The sequence below is a fragment of the Microtus pennsylvanicus genome, chromosome 6 (assembly GCF_037038515.1).
Source record: "Microtus pennsylvanicus isolate mMicPen1 chromosome 6, mMicPen1.hap1, whole genome shotgun sequence".
NCBI lineage: Eukaryota > Metazoa > Chordata > Mammalia > Rodentia > Cricetidae > Microtus > Microtus pennsylvanicus.
In genome coordinates, this window is record NC_134584.1 from 43542009 (window position 1) to 43563036 (window position 21028).

Genomic DNA, 21028 nt, shown 5'->3' on the forward strand with positions numbered 1-21028 from the left:
TGGGTACCATAGCATTCAGAACTAGAATATTTGTTTTTCAAGTTTGTCTTTATATGAAAAGTGACTTAAAGTCTAATTTAAGAGAACTGTTAAATATCTTTTAAATTTGTTTGGCATCATATATTCCTTTAAAGTGGTGTTTTGAGATTTTTCTTTGGTTTCATGGGAATTCAGAATCATCCCTCAAAACAATACCCAAGGCAGGGGTAGAGAAGAGTGAAATTATCCTTTGTTAGTCCTACAATGAGATGAAGCAGGTTTGATTATCTTGTCCACCTCGGTTTTGCCCTTGATTGCTGCCTTCTGTGGGGAGGGTGGCAGATGTGAGTTGGATGACTGGAGTTAGGATCTCGAGTGGAGGCTCCTGGACAGAGACGAGAGCAGCTCTCTTTTCATTGAGTGACTCTGAGTAACAGAAGGACTCTGAAGCTGACCTACAGATGCTCCGTTCTTCACTGACTTCACTGGGGTTTAGCATGCAGTATAAGTGTGAAAACATTTTTCACACCAATCTTAAAAATGTGCCATTATCATCATGTAATTTTTTTAAAGTTAACTTTTTATTATTAGTTTATATTGGATATGCAGTATAATGAGTTATTTGTAACTCTGGAAGCATGTAATATTATTTTTGTTTAATTAAAATCTCTTTACTCCTTAATATCCTTAGTATCATATTTTCTTACATCTATAGTTTTATTTGATAGCTCATTTTCAATGAGATAAAACTATTGACTATTTCCACAGAACATGCATATTTTTGTCATCCATAGTAACTGTTTAAAATATGCTAGCTAGATGGTGGTGGCATGCGACTTTAATCCCAGTATTTGGGAGGCAGAGACAGACAGATCTCTGTGAGTTCAAGGCCAACCTGGTCTACAGACATAGTTCCAGGACAGCCAGGGCAGTTACACAGAGAAACCCTGTCTCTAAAAACAGTGGCTAGAAAGCTATGCATCTTAACATAAAAATTGGATGTCCTGGCTTTCTCAGAATTCTCAGATCATTTGCTAGTACTGATTGGAACATATAATTGTATCAGATGTAACCTAAGTCCATTTTCGTGTCCTTTTATAGAAAACGTGGGGCAGTGCAAGTCCCTGGAATACCATCATCTGCCTGCACACAAGTTCTTAGAAGAAGGGGAATCCTATGTGACGCTGGCTGTGGAAGTGGCCCTGATAGGACTGGGGCAGCAGCGGATCATGCCTGATGGGCTGTACACTCAAGAGAAAGTTTGCCGGAATGAAGAGCAGCTCATTTCTAAGCTTCAGGAAATTGAATTGGATGACACACTGGTGAAAATTTTTCGCAAGCAAGCAGTCTTCCTGTTAGAAGGTAGCGTGATAAAGGGGACTGGTCAATGTACTAACAATCTTTGTTTTGTTAAGAGCACTGTGTAGATGCATTGAGTATGATGGGTGTCCTCTTGAATACAATCATAGCATCTGAGACTTGCTCAACTAAGAAACCTGTCAACCAACTGAAGATACAAATGTTTAGGTTTTTATCATTTGATTTAGGTTTCTGCATAGGATAGCTTGTTAGAAATCAGCCCATTTAATGTCACTTGCTTGGTAAAGGACTGCTTTGTTCATGCTGTGTTTCCTGAGATAATGCAGTGTTGACATCTAGTAAGATATTGGTACCCATGTTCCTCTTTGCTTGATCAAGTAAATAATAAAGTGGAAGCTGAGTGGCATTCCTGTAGATTTATTAGCTGTTAGACAACATCTGGCCTCTTGGTGTCCTGTGTATCTGCCAACAAAGAATTGGAGAGACTATAGGAGTGGTTTTTCTACTTCTCTTTAATAATGTCCCAGGATTCATTAGGTGTAGGTTTCCTAAGGAGAAGCCTTCGTAGACTATCTGAAGTAAAGGCAATTTTTTTTTTTTATTTTATCAGGTCTAGGTAATTTAAAGGTTCTAAACTTATGTTTTGGCTTGGCTGACACTGTTGTTGAGATAATGTTTTCTCAGAAAGGCAAGCGTAATTGGTATTACTTAGTGTGTGCAAATTTAGCTGGCTTGTTGGTAGAAACTGCTTCTCTTTGAGATGTGTGCTATGATGCTGGGATTTGTCTGAGACAGCCTGGTAAAGTGTGCTGACATTCTATGTCATGGACAGCTGCATACTGTAGAGAAAATACTATCTTAAAACCTCTGCATTTGTCCAAAGCTACAGATCTATTTGAAAGAAAATATTTTCAAATATATATATATATTTTAAATGAAAAATGTTCTTAAACTAAACCTTAATATGATTCTTCATGGGGAATGGGGAGTTCTGATTTTAAATTTTGAAGTACTCTCCTGTAGTTTGTCATTGTTTACCTTTGTTTGTTTGTTTCTATCTAAAGTTGAAGGCGTGTCCTGCCTATTGTCAAGACTAGTCCAGGTCGTTTAACTACTTTTTAAATAAGAACTCTGTCTATGGGGTCGGGGGAGTGGGCTCTGATTGGAGCCTCTGCCTCCTCCCCTTTCTTGGCCTTCTAGGTCCAAGGGTTAGCAGGGACAGGACTGGGGCATTTACAGGAAGGCTGTGGGCCATTTTTGTACATACCAAAGATAACCAGCTCCATTAGTGAGTTGACTACATGAGCTCATGGCGTCCCCCCCTTGCATTTATAGTCTTTATGAGGATCAGGAGTTTTTTAGCAGATTGGATGCCTGAGAAGAGGGCAGTGTGGTTGAAGTGTGACTCTTGACAGATGTCAGGGTTTTGTTGTTTTAGTACACTTGAATTCAGGGCGTACAGCCATTATTAATCTAAGAGTAATTCTATAACCTAACCTAGTGGTTCACTTGTCGAGTATGCATTCTGGCTTTCTCTGAATAATAAAGAGGTAACTTCATGGTTAAAGGGACCCCTGAAAGGCAGTGATGGAGAGTGATGGGTACGGGTAGTCTGTCCCGTAGATTGCTGTCGTTTGTCCTGCGGTGAAATGGACCTCGGGGGTTCAGTCACCCGGTGCTGTGTCTGTCTGTGGCATATGGGTAGTGTAGGCAGTGTCTTTATTTCTAACAGTGATCTGGAAACTCAGAGACTCGAATCCAAGACCAGGGTGTTGGCCAGTTCTGCTTAAGAGGGCTGTGTGTCTGTCATGAAGACCTCTGTCTGTCCTCACTTGACAGAGACAGAACGAGCTATTTGACCTTCTCCCCCCTCCCCCTTCTTACAAAAATTAGTCCTTTGGGAATTTTGAATCCTCTTTACTTTCCTCTTCCAACCTTTCCCAGGTCCCTGCCCTCCTTCCCTACACACCCATTTTGTGTGCTCTTTTTTAAAGAAAGCAGGTCTAGTTTATGCTGCTCACATGTACTCTCAGATGGGAGGTCTTCCAGTGCAGCAGGGGAGCCTACCAGGAGCTGTGAGCTGAGGGAAACTGATGCTCTCCTCGCAGCTACAGTTGTTAATGGCTTCTCAGCCAAGGGTAGGACTTGATGCTACTCTTCTCCCTGTCTACTGGTACTGTATCTGACTAGAGCCACAGCTGCTTAGGTTCTTAGGGGCCACTGCTCTGCTGTGTCTAGAAAGTGGTATCTTTGTAGTCATCACTGCCTCTGGCTCTCAGTCTCTCTGTGCCCCCCCCCCATACCCACAGTGGTCCCTAATCCTAGGGAGGAAGGTCTGTGTCATATCTGTCCCACTTAGGGCTGGTCATTTCAGTCCGTTGGACTCTGCATTTTGAGCAGTTGTGACTCTGTCAGTTGCCAGCTACGTCAAAAGGAAGTTTCTGTGATGGGGACTGAAAGATACACTAATCTGTGGTTGTAATGATAAGCCCTTAGAAATAATTGCAGACTCTCTTCAGGGCCACGAGGACCTCCCCGAGGCCTATGAGGACCTCCCACCCAGGCCTGTGAGGACTTCCTCTGAGGTCTAGGCACAGGTTCTCAGTCCACGTTTGGGTTTTGACTTTTGGAGCAGGCCTTAAATACAGAAAGTGGTGTGTACTCCCATGACACTTCTACCACTGTTGGACCAGTGAGTGGGCGTATTTTGCCAAGCCAGTCATTATTGTATCTCAAAGAGTTTGTAGCTGGGCAAAAAGGCCTGTTATTTCAGTGTCCTGCTTCTAGGACCTCATTTAAATGTTCACAGAGTCTGCATCTCAAAATATGTTCACATTGGGGTGAGTTTTACTATAAGAGTTTGGAGATTCATACACACTTAGTTCATCACAGTAACTTCAATAATGTAACTCTGCTTTGTGAACAAAGGGTACACATACAACACTATCTGCTTTTCACAAATAGTGTGTAGCTAAACATTTTTAAATGTCTTACAAAGATTTGTAGATTTGGCAACATTAGAAATGTGTCATGGATTATAGTTGGTTAAGGTTAATATGAGTGGTCTGTGATTTTCAAAATATTTAAATAGTGAATAACTTAAAAAATACTAACTGAGAATTGAATTACTAAATGACTTCTAGATCACTCTAGAATATGTCTCTCTCCTACCTGAAACTGAGTCCAGTAAACTTGCGTCACCATTTTTGTGAACTGCATTTCTTGCATTCTGAGTTCTTTCTGTCTGTTTCTCAGAGAAAACAAATGTATTGTGTCCTCTGAGCCACAGTGACATGGTTCATAATTCTTGAAATCATGAAACAAATGTTACCCAGAGGTGACGTGGAAACTTAATTTATTAAACACTTTACAGTAACTAACCCTCAGAACACCTAAGTGTTGAGTGTTAGAACTAACCACTGTGGTTTCCTTTCAAAGCCAAAGTCTGTATTTCCCCCCGAGAGAAGCATTTGGGGAGCACACGGGGGCCTGGTGCTGCCACCGCACCTGTCAGAATTTACTAAGAAATGAGTTTTGACAGCTTAAATGTGATTTTGCTTTCAAAATTGGCCTGCTGGAGCCAGAAGAGTACATTTCCATTATTTTAATGTTTTTCTTTTGCTTATGGTGAATACCAAATGGCTGACTTCTTCCTAACTACTTTATGGAATTGCTGTTTCTACTTATTAGGAGCAGTAGTATACTGACTTTGTGCTGAGGACCAGCATCCTCCCACACGTGAGACGGAGCCCTTTTCTGCACCTAGCATGTCGTGCGGCCCTAAAACCGTGTGGGTCAAGATGCAGGTTCCTTAGCCAAGCAGCCTTCTGTGCATTTCTGTATCTGGATACCCAGTTAGCATGTACTGAGAAAGAACTTTCTCAAGTTTTGCAAGACTTTGTGCTTCAGAGGCCCCTTAATCAGGTGTCCTTGTGCTGTGTGTGGGCTCTGCCTTGTCAGTTCCCTGGTTCCTATTTTAGCATCGGGACACTTGGGGAACCGTTGATGACGTGACGCCTATATTGGGTGCTGTGCCCTCAAGAGCCTTAAACTAAGAACTGCTTTTCTTTCTACTGTTACTTAGTTCAAATACTTAGCTCAATTAGCTGTACATTTATTTACATAAGGAATTTGAAATACTGTTCAAAGTAGCTATAAATTTTCATGAGGTTTTTAGATGCAGTTAGTAAGAAGTGTTCGTTTGTTCTTTAGGAATGTAAACTTTGTGTGTTCTCTTCCACAGCTGGCCCATACAGTGGTTTAGGTGAAATAATCCACCGGGAGAGTGTTCCAATGCACACATTTGCCAAGTATCTCTTCACCTGTCTGCTACCTCATGATGCTGAACTGGCATACAAAATTGCACTGAGAGCGATGCGGTATGTACCCACAGCCCAGCCCAGCAGAGGCCGTCCGTGTCCCCAGTGGGAGAGACTGACTGCCAGCTGACCTCACACTCAGTCCTGTGTTTTAGAGGCAGCAGAGAAGCTAAAGATCCCCTTTTCTTGCTTCCTGAACTGTGAGGCGAGCTGTGCGTTGTGTTGTGGTTTTGCTTTAATGTAAAGGTGGGGCCGGGGTAGGGGGGGCGACTCTTTTTCTTAGCTGCTGTTAGACTATGGCCACCATAGCCTTTTCTCTTAATGGTAGAATTTGGGAATAAAGTACAACTTCAGAACAATTTAATCACAGGATATTAGTTTAACTCTTCCTAAATGATGAATTTTTTTTTTAAGATTTTTTTTTAACAAATCTCCTAAAGTGAGTATGGTAATCGAGGGGAACTTGTGACCCCACATTGCAGCACTAGTTCAGGAAGGCCCCTGCATTACCAGGACACACCAGTGCACACTGGAGGGCAGCTGGGGTGTGTCAGGACACACCAGTGCACACTGGAGGCCAGCTGGGGTGTGTCAGGACACGTGAGTGCACACTGGAGGCCAGCTGGGTGTGTCAGGTTAGGCATCTCTCAGGATCTGTTCACCATCTCCACTACCTCCATCTCTTCAGTATTTTGGTCATGGCAATGAAAATGGTCTCTGCCTACTCACTTGCTTATTCTTATTTTCCTTTGAAAAATTAATTCACCAAATAATTATTTTTTACCAAGACTTTGCTCAATGTACATGCTTTTTGATGTGCTCTTAAGAGCTCATTTTTAAATCTTGTGTAAGCTGTTCAGCTTGAAGGGCCTGAAGGGAGATCTGCTGTTCTTAAAGCTTTAGCCTTTCCCTTTTGCTGTTGTAAATGAATAAATCACTCACATTTTTAATAGAAAGTTCAGGTTATATATTATAATAATAGACTAAAAACAAGCCTTGTATAGATCTAAAAGCTTGAGTAGGTTTGATCCCATAAGAAGTAACTTTCCATCCTTGTCTGTAATCGATATAAGATTGACACATGAATCCTTGCCTAAGAATTACCAGTATCTTCAAAGTTGCTCTAGCATCCATCTGTCTTAGACTTGTGTGAGTACCATGTGCTAATCAATTGTGCCATTATATTCATGCAGGCTTAGGGTAGAGAGTGTGCACATGCATGTGTGTGTGCATGCGTGTGTGTGTGTATACCTGTGTGGCAGTGTTTCAGGACTGACATGTAATATCACATGCATTTCTAGATCACTGGAGAAATCAGTAATTTATTAGAGGAACCTTCTAATAATCTGTTTATCTCTAAATTGTCAAAAAGTAAGCCAGTGGCTAACATGAGTGCATTTCCCACATGAAACTGTTTGATTCCACTTGGTTTATGTTTTAGTGCACACTTTCATAAGTGAGTGTAAACTCCCACTTTTAGAAATTGGAATAGAAGTCTTCTGGGGGACAGATTCACCTATATACTTATTCTAATCCTAAGAATTCCACTCTTGTTTTAAGGGGAAGACAGTCAGTGTTATACCGTGAGGTACTGTTGCCACTACCCCTGTAAAGTAAAGGGCGAGGCAGCATCATATCATGTTCCTGTGGTTTTGGCTTATGTAACAGAATCTACTGTCCTGATGGATGTCCGGAGCTCTAGCAAGAGGGCACTAGCAGGGCACAGGGACTGCCTTCTCCTCCTTGCTCTCTCCTCCTTGCTCCTGGCACCTTCTTTGGATGGGACATAGGGAACAAAAGTGCCTGAGTATTTCAGGGTAGCCAGGGTGTGGGGAAGGAAGAGGGAGACGGAGCATGCATGCTTTCCTCTTAGTCCTGAAGAGAGAGGGCAAGGAAGGGCAGCTTCCGTCCTCACTGTCTCATCACAGGGCTGTTGCCTGCTCTCCTCTATAGCAAGTCTGGCAAGACTCTGCTAGGGAGACTGGCATTCTTGAATTCTATAGAGTAGCCTAGCAACTCCACCAGAATTCTTCCTTCCTCATCCTCCACCTTGTCATACTGCCTAATGCTCTTTGACCCACAGTAAAAATGGGACCTGCGGCCAGCAGTATTCTCCAACCCTCACTCTTGGGGTTCCTAGCTCCTGTTTCACAGTCTGTAATACTAGTTGGCTGACAAAGCCAATGTGTTGATGATTCTTATGGCATTATTCCAGCTAGAGGAGAAATCACTAATGTGATTTGTTTTCAAGAATTGTTTATTGTCAACATAGATTGAAGCCAGAGATCATAAATTTATGCTCACTTCTGTTCAGCCTCTGGCTGTTAGAACATAGTCTAACCCCAGATTCCTGAAGTCATAGAAACTAATTACGTTAGCAATGGCAAATGTATAGAAAGGAGGTCATTTTATTATCCTTACCTTTATATTTTCACAAGTTAAGATATTTATCTAGTGCTCTCTCTTGTAAATCCATTTTATTCTTTTTTTTATTTTCAATAAAAAAGAGTAAAAGAGAGAGAAAGGGTTTCTCAGTGTATCTCTAGCTGTCCTGGAACTCACTCTGTAGAACAGACTGGGCTTGAACTCACAGAGATCTGCCTGCCTCTGCCTCTCTGAGTGCTGGAACTAAAGGCATAAAGTCTCATGTTTCATAATTCTTGTGTGTCTGTATTTCCCTGAATGTTGTACAGTTTTCTTGGTGCTGCTACGAGATGAAAGGAAATCACTAGGTTTAAGTGGTGAGCGGCACAGCTCCCCGAACTGAGCCCAGCCAGCACCCATCTCCATAAGTGTGTCTACCCATGAGCCCGGCTTCTTCTGGCTAGTCATGTGGCCAGGGGAGGATGGGTAAGGACTGAAGGACCCTGCCTTCCTTCTCATTGCAGGTTACTAGTATTGGAATCTACTGCTCCAACAGGAGACCTCACCCGCCCCCACCACATGGCATCAGTTGTCCCCAACCGATACCCTCGCTGGTTCACTTTAAGTCACATTGAATCCCAGCAATGTGAGCTGGCATCCACCATGCTAACTGCAGCCAAAGGTAGTGTAATGTCCGGAAACCTCATTGTTTCGTTGGTTTACACTGTCTCTTCTTTTTCCCCAGAAATTGTTGTTCTTTCTCCACAGTGGTTACTAGCAGATAAGTTTCAAAGAGTCTTTTTAGAGACAATGACTTCATACTTTACTCTTGAGGCAAATGGGTGCTACTTATTTGAGCCTGGCTTTATCTCATTTACCTGTCATGTTACCTACTATGCAACACCGTCCCCTCAACAAAAACCATTAAATCATTGAGATTTAGAAATAGAATAAAAGATTTGGTTAGTTTTGTTGTCTTTAAAGTACTAACTACAGAACATAAGCAGAAGCTAGGAGAGCTGTTGGATCGTGTCCCACCCCTACCCCCACTCCCGTGTTGGTTGGTTCTGGCTTATGCATGCTTTTAGTCACTGAGGGTGTGTCTCGGCTGATAGTTCTGTGAGGCTAAGATGGTTTATAGTCTTTGCAGTGACTTAGTTCTAACATGTGCACCAGCTGCACGCACCCCAGGTAAATGAGCGTGTGCCTTTTGTTCTGTGTCCTTTTCTCCTGTGTATGGCTTTTCTTTCTTTACGTTGCCTCACCTTCATTTGACTCAGTTTGATTTGCTTTTCCCTTGTTCGTTGCAGGCGATGTTCGGAGGCTGGAAACAGTATTAGAATCCATCCAGAAAAACATTCACTCCTCATCACACATCTTTAAGCTTGCCCAGGATGCATTTAAAATAGCAACCCTCATGGACAGTTTGCCAGACATCACTCTTTTGAAAGTATCTCTGGAGCTGGGCCTGCAGGTACTGGGCCTTCTTGGGGCACCAAAGACTGCTGCTAACAGCCTCGTAGGCTTGTGTTCATTTTCGTTTTTAGTGACTCTTTAGAGCCCGAGCGTGATGGACTTTTAGACAGCACTGTCTTCCAGAGCTCTGCTGGCTTCCAGCTCAGCCAATTTTAGTCTGGGCTACAGCAACCACACAGCTAGAATCCTTATTTGTGTTCCTCGACTTTAAAAACATTTTTTTTTCCTGAATTACAGCTTTGACATTCCTGTTGCTCTTGTGAATGAATGGAGAAATACTGCTGACCAGAGAGTTGAGTAAAGCCAGCATGTGCCATAAAGATTCAGTTGTAAGGGCTGGCTTTTTAGAGGCAGTAGAAGTTTTTATTGATGTTTGCATTGGACAGTTTTGTCTCCTTTTTATAACACTGAGAAAACTGGGTAAAGGCAGGGCAGTCAGCCTGTTTCCAGTTTCAGAGTGGGCAGAACAGAAGGCAACCTCAGGGACATGTGGAGCCCTTTGCACCGGTGACCCTTGCTCCCTTAGAGTCCCAGCACGGGTTACTGTCCACACCAGGAACCAAAGCCTGCTGCTTCTACTTTCTTCAGAGACCCATGCTGACTTTTGTGTTCTCGCTCATTAAAATGTAGTTACACCCTACCTAACACATGAGAATTAGAGGCCCTGATTAGATTATTGATTTGTTTTCTAAGTTACCGATTTTTCCTTTCCTGGCGTACTAGCAGTGTTTAATGCAGTGGGAAATGCCAGTGCCCCTGTAACATGAGGTACTGTACAGGCGAAGATGCAGAGGCGGCTTTTAAATGTGGTTTAGAGTTTTCTTTCTGAAACACATTTTCTTATTTTTTGGCTTACTTTTATTACAAATTGCCTTATCTTTCAGAGTGGTACAGAAAGACACACTATGTGGTTTCTCTTTGTGTTTGGAATTCTGGGTAAATGGCAGATTAGTGACCACTCACCCCTCGTTCGATTCTTTCTAGAATCTAAGAAGAATCCTGCAGAGCCCTTTCTAAGGTGTTAGGGTGTTAGGAGACTAGATACTTTTGTAAACATGAAGAGCTACATAAGTTGATCTTGGAAATTCTTAATAGAATGTAGGAGGGGGAGGAAATCGGCAACGATGCCGAAAATGTTTTCCTTCCGTAGATCTGAGTTGCCATCCTGATCCTAGATTGAAGGAATAACCAGGAAGAATAACCAGAGTTACTGTTCTAAAGAATATCATACCCATACATTACCCCCACACATGAGAAACTTCAGAACTAAGTCCTACAATACTTGTACTGGGAAGAAGAGGGCCCAGAGTCCGATGATTTTTTGTTTTGTTTTGTTTTGAGACAGGGTTTCTCTGTGTAGCAGCCCTATCTGTCTTGGAACTTGCTCTGTAGACCAGACTGGCCTTGAACTCACAGAAATCGCCCTGCCATTGCCTTCTGAGTACTGGGATTAAAGGCATGTACCACCACCACCCAGCTCTGCTGGATTTATAACCCCATTTTTTGAATCAGAAAGACATTGAATAACTTTCTCAGGATGTCACATCTGGCTAGTACCAGAAGTGTTCCTTCTAGGGGAAGGCCTTCTAGGGGAAGCCAAGGATAGCTCCAAAGAGACGTGTAGATCCTCACTCTAATAAAAACGCTTGCTGGCTCTGGGAGTAGAGCCCCATTTATACTGTGGGATGAATTGGATTTTCCCCCATTGACATAAAAATTATCTTCAAGACATTTTTTTTACCCTGCTTTGACAGGTAATGCGAATGACACTGTCAACCCTCAATTGGCGACGGCGAGAAATGGTGCGGTGGCTGGTGACATGTGCTACTGAAGTTGGTAGGTAGCTTTCGGAGAAGCTTGGTGGGTACTCACGTAGGATTTCATCTCATGATAGGGGAAACTGTTTGTGGCTGAGGTGACTTCTCCAGGGTCCTGCCCCCTCTAGCACACACCAGGGGTCCCTTCTCTGCTCCAGACTCCGTCCTTCACTTACTCACCGCTTGTAAACTATCAGAGCTCTGGTCTCTGCTTTGAATGGAGCGAAGCAGTGGAGCATCACGGTTTACTCAGTTCCCCAAGCCACCTCTGAGGCTTCTCTTCGTCTGAGTAGCGGGGAGAGGCTGATCACTTCATGGGATCTGAATGAACTTTGAAGTGCATGAGAAATTAGAGCTGGCTATGAGACTCTTGGGCTGTCAGTCAGCTGTGATTTATAGGGCCCAAGCCTATGGTTTCCCTTTTTGCGGGACTTAGAAAACTGCTCTGTCCCAGAAAGAACACACATAAGCAATGGTGGCTCGTGAAACCATGGCTGGTTAAACTGTCTTTCTTCCTGTTTGCGTCACAAAAGGAAGCACAGCTGTTGTTGGGGATACACTGCCCTGAGTGTCTGTCTACTGACAGCAGATACTGTAAAAATATTCTTCCCGTTCTTTCACTCACATGTAACATATTGTTATTTTGGCAGTCGTGAATTTGACCTCACACTAGTCTTAGATGTGATAGTGCTGTGCTGAAACAGTGTAAAGGTAATGGCTGTCCACACCTCTGCCTCTGCGGCAGGATAGACATCTGCTTCGAGTAGGTGCGGTCTGTGTCCAGATGGGTGAAGACACCCACATCATCTGCAGGTCCACTTCTGCCTACCCCTTTTTTCTTGATTGTGGGTGATGTTTTCTTGATTGTAGAGCTTAAAGTTTTGTGTTATATGGGTTTTATTTTAACTTGAACACATCACACCACATATATTAAGTCCCTATTTGGGTTAAGGTTGCCTATTTTTCCCCTCCAAATTCTATAGTTCATAACTGACAAGAGGCCCCAGTGAACAAGTGCTCATTAGTAAAAAACCATTGTCTGAAATGGCAAGCAGTGCAGTGCAAATACCAGCCACCAAGAGGATTGCTTCTTTATTACAGGAAGTTCATGTTCCTTTCGGGCATTTCACGGAATAACAATGCATGTAACCTTCTTCTTAAAGGCTGCTCCCAGCGCATTACCTTCAGGGTTTCTGGGCTAGATCATGTTCTTGATGGTTAGCAATGTGAGCATCAGTTCGGAAAGTGCAAACAGAACCTAATCCAGCCTTCCTGTCCATAGTAATGAGGGCTCGTGTATGTTCCTTGCAGGTGTTTATGCCCTGGACAGCATCATGCAGAGCTGGTTTACACTGTTCACCCCCACCGAGGCCACAAGTATTGTTGCAACTACCGTGATGTCCAACAGCACCATAGTCCGCCTCCATCTGGACTGCCACCAGCAGGAAAAGCTGGCCAGCAGTGCCCGGACACTGGCGTTGCAGTGCGCCATGAAGGACCCTCAGAATTGTGCCCTCTCTGCACTGACCCTCTGTGAAAAGGATCACATAGCTTTTGAGACGGCGTACCAAATTGTCCTCGATGCTGCTACCACCGGCATGAGCTACACACAGCTCTTTACAATAGCACGGTACATGGAGCACCGCGGGTACCCCATGAGGGCCTACAAGCTGGCGACCCTGGCCATGACCCATCTCAACCTGAGCTACAATCAGGACACACACCCTGCCATTAATGACGTTCTGTGGGCCTGTGCACTTAGTCACTCCCTTGGTAAAAATGAGCTCGCAGCTATCATACCTCTGGTGGTGAAGAGTGTCAAGTGCGCAACGGTACTGTCAGACATTTTGCGCAGATGCACTCTGACCACTCCTGGCATGGTGGGACTTCACGGAAGGAGGAACTCTGGTAAGCTCATGTCACTGGACAAAGCCCCTTTGAGGCAACTCTTGGATGCCACGATCGGGGCCTATATCAACACGACGCACTCACGGCTCACCCACATCAGCCCTCGGCACTATAGTGAGTTCATCGAGTTCCTCAGCAAGGCCCGAGAGACCTTCCTAATGGCACACGACGGACACATTCAGTTTACACAGTTCATTGACAACCTGAAGCAAATCTACAAAGGCAAAAAGAAACTGATGATGCTGGTTCGGGAGAGGTTTGGTTGATAGACCTTGTATGAGTGGGTGGGGGTGGGGCGGGAGGGATGGTTTGTTTTTACTTGAGCCTGCCTTTGTACCCTTTTTAACTTAAAGAACAGAGCCACACCGGTATTATATGTGTATAGTTCTATTGCGTTTGCAGACTAAATTGTCATGTTGTGAAAGTTTGTGTGTTTTTCAGTTTTTCCCTTTCTCTTTCCTTTTGTTTTTAATTCTTTTTTATCGGTTTGTGTGAGAGAGGTTGAAAAGGTTTGGTTTACACTGAGTATATGTTGTCAAGTGGCAAAAGTCCACATAGCTCTCCTGTTTTCTGTATACGTTCACAGCCTCAAAAAAAAATAATTGAAATGGCTTTAAAAACCAAACAAAACACCTCCATCCTGTGATAAGTACCTCGAATGGATTCAGCTTTACTCCTTTGTAACCCATCTTCACATTTTCAGCATATTTAACAAACCAACAAGACGAAATACCAGTAGTGAAAAGGCTGACCCACGTGGCTTTGCAGTGCTGCCCATCCGGAAGCATGGCACACGATGCTTGTGCATGTGGAAACTTAGCGACTGTCAACATACATTCTCAGGGATTTATCCAAAAAATTAAAAAAAAAGAATGAGAGCATTTATTGTACTGTATATATATTATAGTATATGTCTGAATATTGAAAATATAACATTAACTAATTTATAAAAAATATTCTATGTAATGCAAAATACTTGAAGCTGCAGTAGCTTGGTTTTAAACAAAAACAAAAAAATGGAGAGAAAACCTATCAGAAGGACTAAAAAGTAGGCCTCGCTTCGGGGTTGGCTCAGGCAGTGACCTTCAAGCGGGGCATCTGCAGAGCCACCTCCGGACTGCGCAGTTGGACTGAGCTCTATCGGGAAGATTCCATACATATATATATCTATACAGCTTCTGTATGCATATGTATATGTATACACAGACACCAACGACCACTACACCACACATGCTTGTAACAGGCACTTGAATAGAGGGACAATACACAGCCAGAGCAGCAAGCCTTAGCATTAAGAATACACAGTATGCCAGAACTGGGGTTCGTGCCTCCTAGCCTAGGAAACTTAAAATATCCTTTTGACACAAAACGCAAAATGTTTTCCAAAACAATTGACATGATCCATTACGCCTTTGCAGTGCGCTAATAAGCTAACGTTTGTGCACAGATAACATTATATATATTATATATCTATTCTGCATAGGTATTCTGACTTTGTGCAGGACAGAAAGTTGTGTAGGTATGACTGTTCTACTTTTCAGTTCTCTCTTTTTTTAATATATTTTATTTTCTCTAGAATTACTCAAACAAAAAGCAGCCTTCTATCTTGCCTTGTCTTAATGCTTTAAAATAACCAAACTGGAGATGTAACTACCAAACTGTTCATTCTATTATTAAAATACCAACCTTGGTTACAGTGTAGTGTCTTTACTTTAGCTGATGGTTCTGTAACCTTGTGCTTCTTAAAGCGACTTTTATGTTTTGGTGCAAAAGTTGTCCCGTGTCTCTTGTTCCCTTCATTAGAGAACATGCTAGAGGTATGTTTGTAGGTCTTTTTGTTTAGAAGAACTATCTCATGCGCTCCATTTTATTTATTATAATAGATAAAAAAGAAAAAAAAGGTTGTACTTCATCACTCATGTAAACATGCTCATGAAGTTGAAAGTAATTAAGATTTGATACACTGATATCAATTTATTTATGTAACTAAATCACTGTTTTATAAACTTGTTAATGATCAACAATTTTTGTTTTGATTAAAATTAGTTTTTTGAAAGTTGATTCTGCCTCCTTTATGGTATATCTCTTGTTACACGTGAGTTGGGTGACGATCAGCCTGGATGTTGCCACATCTCCAAGTATTTAATGGCAATTACTTCTATCTGCTCCATACTTCTGTGCTGTGGTCCAGGCCCTTTTCTGGGCCCTAGAGATAGGTACAGTGGCGAACAAAACTAGAGCCTGGGCCTTGCTTTCTAACTTGGTATAGAAGACAGATAAAAACCAGATGTCCTCAGAGATAAAAATAAGATGGTAGCCGGATTGTTTTCAGTCTCTACAGTTCTTCATTGCTCCCTGCGTACTTTATATGTTTAATAAATGCTAAGGTTACTGTAAGGCTTTTCAGTGTATGTGGTTTTAAAAGTAATTCCATTATAAAGGATGAATTTCTTTTTTTCTTTTGTGTGCTCTTTTTTATTAACATTTTTTATTGATTTTTATTGAGCTCAACATTTTTCTCTGCTCCCCTCCCTGCCTCTCCCCTCCCCCTTCTCCCCTCCCCCAAGGTCCCATGCTCCCAACTTACTCAGGAGATCTTGTCTTTTTCTACTTTCTACTTCGCATGTAGATTAGATCTATGTAAGTCTCTCTTAGTGTCCGCATTGTGGTCTAAGTTCTCTGGGATTGTGATTTGTAGGCTGGTTTTCTTTGCTTTATGTTTAAAAACCACCTATGAGTGAGTACATGTGATAATTGTCTTTCTGTGTCTGGGTTACCTCACTCAATGTTTTCTAACTCCATCCACTTTCCTGCAAAATTCAAGCTGTCGTTATTTTTTTCTGCTGTGTAGTGCTCCATTGTGTACCACATTTTCCTTATTCATTCTTCAGTCAAGGGGCATTTAGGTTGTTTCCGGGTTCTGGATGAGACAAACAAAGATGATCCATCTACTCTTTGTTGCCATGAACATAGTTGAGCACATGTCCTTGTGGCACGATTGAGCATCCTTTGGATATATACCCAAAAGTGGTATTACTGGGTCTTGAAGAAGGTTGTTTCCTAATTTTCTGAGAAATCGCCACACTGACATCCAAAGGGGTTGTACCAGCTTGCAGTCCCACCAGCAATGCATGAGTGTTCCTTTTTCCTCACAATCTCTCCAGCATAAGTTGTCATCAGTGTTTTTGATCTTGGCTATTCTTACTGGTGTAAAATGAAATCTCAGAGTTGTTTTGATTTGCATTTCTCTGATGACTAAGGATGTTTCCTTAAGTGTCTTTCAGTCATTTTAGATTCCTCTGTTGAGAGTTCTCTGTTTAGGTCTGTACTCCATCTTTTTTTTTTATTGGATTATGTGTTCTTTTGGGGTCCAATTTCTTGAGAATTTTGGAGATCAGACTGCTGTCTGATGTGGGGTTAGTGCAGATATTTTCTTAAGGGATAAATTCTATACATTCAGCATAGATATCTTTACTGCATAATCAAAGATCAGTGTACAGAAAGGTGAAAATATAGTGTGTATATGCGTGCATCTTAAAATACCACAAAATGCACCGCCGAGTATACAGTTTTATATTATTGCATACAGATCACCAGAAATTTCTCCATTTGCAGAATGAAGCAACTGCCTCCCCCAGTGCCTGGTTGGTTCCTGTTGCCATGAATTAGCTGCTTTTGATGAAGGCTTCCGCTGAGTGAATCCATTCGCTAATCTGTTTTCTTGCAACTGGCCTATTTCTCTTCGTGTGGTGACCTCCAGGTTCATCCATGTTGAAGCGTGTGCCAGAGTTTCCGCTTGTTAAGGCTTCTCTCCATTCCATCGTATAGACCTGCCACATTGTTTACTCATCCATCAGTAGACATTTGGGCTGCTTCTACTTGCTAGCTGATGAGAGCAATGCTGCTTATAATTGGGGAGGTATTTCTTGCAAAGATTCTCAATTTTGTGGATATGGATACATACCCAGAAATAGAATTGACAAAATAGGGATGGTTTTGTTTTTTTATGGTTTTCGTTGTGAGGTTCTCCAGTGTTTAGAATGTTCCCTTTTAAAATATTTTTAATTTCTTAACATCTGTTCTTAAAGGCAGATGACAAAGTTAAGAAGTTAAGCCAGTAGGTAGGAGGTGACCTTAAAAGTCCAGTTACTGTCTAGTAGAAATAAAAGCACTCACGTGGTACAGAATTGCCTTCTTTTTGTAAGTTTATTCATAGTTTTATAAGTTAATATTGCTAAGGGCAAATAAAGTTTATGTAAGTATGTAAGTACTGGAACATTCCACCACGAAGTAGACTACCAAAAGGGAACTCTGGCATCAAAGGAAGAAGATCTGTGCCTTGCAGTTGGCCAAGAAGTGAGCCTATCCCTTGGTGAAAACTAGTCTTGTTTTTATGGATAGCATCTTTACAGGGGGTGATAAGACTGTGCAGCTTTTCTCTGAGTGATGGAGAGCTAAGTGCTGGACCTCCAGCCGCGTGGTTCTTTGGTACCAAGCATCCAGCAGACAAACCGATTTCATCATCTCTGGTGGTCTGGTGCTAGAGAACATCCTGAGATTTTAAATTTGAATAGCAGAGAGGAGAAAGAGAAGCAACAATTTAAAATCATCCAGAGGCAAAAGAGTTGACTCCTAATTGGGGCCTTTATTTAGTATCTTACTTGAGGATAAGAGCTATAGTTTGGGGTGTTTCATGACCTTCAAATATCAGTTGTGAACTGAATAAAAAACAGATCACTAGTCACAGTGCTCTAATGGTACAATAAAATAATAAAGGAGAATTGAAATTTTTTATATTGCTGAAAAACTTGAAATAAATGGTCAGAAGATGGAAAAATCATTTAAGAAACTTGATATGCTTTAGTAAAAGACATGTGAACTAGGTAAGAGCATTCACCAATATAAACAAATTCAGTCTAGTTGGGATGAAAAAAGGAAATGTTTTGGAAAAGTTCTGAATGGTTCATTCAGGAAACTTTCTACAGTATGATAGGGATGCTTCAGATACAGAATGAAAGCAATGCCCCTGTAGAGTTTGGATCCTATGGAGAGGGGGATGAGTAAACAGTTGTATGTCACAAAGGAAGGAGAAAGGTTTAATTTAGGGAGACCAGTCCAGGAAGACCTGTTGTAAGATGCGAGCAGATTCCTGGGGAAATGCAGGAGTTGGCGTGCAGATGTCAGAGGCACAGTGTTCCATGTGGTACATGTGTAGAAGGTGCTAGAATGCCAGCAGAGGTACCGATGGGGCAGATTGGGATGGATGATGTTGATGCAAATGTGGGTGGGGGTAGAAGACAGAGCAGAAGTGATAGAGACAGGTTCATTGCTAGAGGGGTTTCTAAATCATGGCAAAGAGACTTTCCCCTTGAAGATTCCAAAGTGAAGAGGTTGTGATCTGGCAAGGATGCTCAGAAGCCGTTGCTGGCTACTGTGTGGTCAGGAGCACGAGAAATAAGCAGGGAGATGAATTAGGAAGCTGTTGGGGACAAACCCATTGAGTTCAGACCTACCAGGCTCAGCGGAGATGGTGACCAGTGGTTCTAGTCTTTGTGTTGCAGGACGCTGAGCCATGTCCTGGTTTTAGATGCTAAGTGTTAGAAAAATACCAGAAATGACTCCCAAGTTTCAATCTTGAGCTGCTAGCAGATGTCCCATGGATGGAAATGGAGAAGATGCTAGGGAAGACGTTTCTCAGGAGAGGAAGAGTTCAGTGCCACATGTTTTAAATCTGATGTCTATAAGACCCACATGCAGCTGTCCGCAGGTAGTTCAGAAGAAAGACCAGGGCTAGAAAGATGTGAGAGTCACATTTCTAAGTGTTTGGTAGAGTAAGGAGTGCGTGAAGGTAATTCGATACAAAATAAAATCCTGGACACGTTATTTGCCTAATGGAATTGTTACTATGACAGACAGTACCCTACCCCCTTCTGGTCTCATGGTCCCTACCTCTCAATGGTAGTTCGCTTCTTGCACTGGGGCCTCTGAGTTTGTACTTATTGTCCACATTTGACTTCAGTCTCTTAAAATGGTTTTTCCAGATGTGGTAAACATGCTTCTGACCATCTTCACATCTGGAGAGCTCTCACTGGAATAAGGCAGGGGGCCCTGTTCAGGCTGGATCGTAGCAGGTAAGGGGTGCTCTTCACTGGGAGGTATGACTCCCAGAAACTGCCTGCAGCTGAGAAACCTGCTGTGCCTTGTGTACCTACAACCATTGGAGCCTTGAGAACAGCTGCCTTAGCAATGGTTTGATTTTCCTGTGCTGTTATGTGGCGTGGATTGCATAATTTCTACATTTTGAAGAATATTAGTTGCTTACAATTCAACTAAGAAACTATAAGCCCTACTCCTCCGTTCTTTCCCCCCTCTAGCAACTCCCCCCCCCCCCCAGCTTTCTATTGTGAATTTTCAAACCTACAGCAAGGTTGAAAGAGTTAGTGAAATGAGAGCCGCAGTTTCGTGATGGTTGGTGTGACCTATATTCATCGCTCGGGCTTGGGCTCCAGGCCCTGTTTGTGTGGAAGGCTAGGCTCTGCTGAGAAGCCTGACTGTTACATGTGGTACCTCGATCCAAGGAGAGAAAGGAGAAAACTTCTAAGAGCAAGACTCGGGACGCCTTCCTATTGGAGGTAGGAAGAACTATGAAGAATGGAAGAAAACAAATTGCCCACTGGGCCAGGTGGCGGTGGTGGCACATGCCCTTAATCCCAGCCCTCAGGAGCCAGAGGGAGGTGAATCTCTGTGAGTTGGAGGCCAGCCTGGTCTACAGGGTGAGTTCCGGGACAGCCAGGGCTACACAGAGAAACTCTGTCTTGAAAAACAAAACCAAAAACGTAAATAAATTGCCCTATATAGACGTGCACTAATGTTCAGTGAAGAGAGTAAAAGGAAAACTCTCAGTTCCACTGATCAACCCAACCTTGAAGAATGGAGACCTTCAAACACAGGCCCGTTTGAAGGAATTTGCTTTTCTTCTGTGTAAGGCTTTTGCAGTGGGCCACTGCCTTGTGAATATGTTCCATTGGGAAATACACAATGCCCAGCAAATGCAATATCCTCTAGAACGGGTGGATCATTTGCTTCCGCTTAAGAATCAACAAAGCACTGTCTGGGTCCACAGACACCAAAGGAGTGTTCAGGGCTAGTATAGTGCATCCGGGTCCTGTCACAGAGTTTTCATTATCATCACTGTCAAGTGCAACAGATTTTTCGTGCTTGCCAGATATATAGACACTTCATGCATTTCACGTTGGGGATGCATTTGTTCAGTCTTGTGCTATTGCCGTCCCAAGTTTACCCATAAAGAAAAAAAAAAACACGGGTTACCCGGAGCCACACAGTACCAGACAGCAAACAGCTACCAGCCCTGGCAACTGTCTCCAAAGTCACACTCCTAAGTGACTCATGCTCTGTTGGGTCTCATGGAATTCTGGTTATTGATCATGTGCTGTGCCTTGGCACTGTAGAGCCCAAAGCAATATATTGCATAGTTTCAACCCCCAAGAACTTGCTAAGATACACTTAAAAATGGGCGAGCAACATGACGGGGAGAAGCTATCCTGAGTTTTCAATTTTTTGCTCAGTGGAGCTAGGTGACATTAACTTTTACCATTTTCCAAGCCGTGCCTTCCTTCCGTTCTCCCCCCTCCCTGTCCTCTGTGTGGTGTGTGTATATTTGTGTCTGAAGTTGTATCAGCTCACCCAACATTCCAGGGAGAACCCTGCGCACAACCATGGTTTCCATTGCTGGGTCCCTGGTTAACTAGTCTGGATTCAGCCATCATGTCTGCATCCCTACCAGTGGTTAGCAAAAAAAAGGGGGGGGAGGGGTGGAAAGAGCAA

The 21028-nt window shown here is 42.7% G+C and overlaps 1 protein-coding gene across 2 annotated transcripts in view; it reads left to right on the plus strand.

The window, feature by feature from the left end:
• Zswim6 (zinc finger SWIM-type containing 6) overlaps window positions 1-14879 on the plus strand; it is a 171398-nt gene extending 156519 nt beyond the window's left edge. For both annotated transcript variants that reach the window (XM_075976099.1, XM_075976100.1), the window contains exons 9-14: window positions 1081-1341; window positions 5543-5678; window positions 8507-8664; window positions 9293-9456; window positions 11213-11294; window positions 12587-14879. In XM_075976099.1, coding sequence (XP_075832214.1) covers window positions 1081-1341; window positions 5543-5678; window positions 8507-8664; window positions 9293-9456; window positions 11213-11294; window positions 12587-13449 — 1664 coding nt within the window. In that variant the 3' untranslated portion in view covers window positions 13450-14879. The remainder of the gene's footprint in view (window positions 1-1080; window positions 1342-5542; window positions 5679-8506; window positions 8665-9292; window positions 9457-11212; window positions 11295-12586) is intronic.
• The last annotated feature ends 6149 nt before the right edge of the window (window positions 14880-21028 follow it).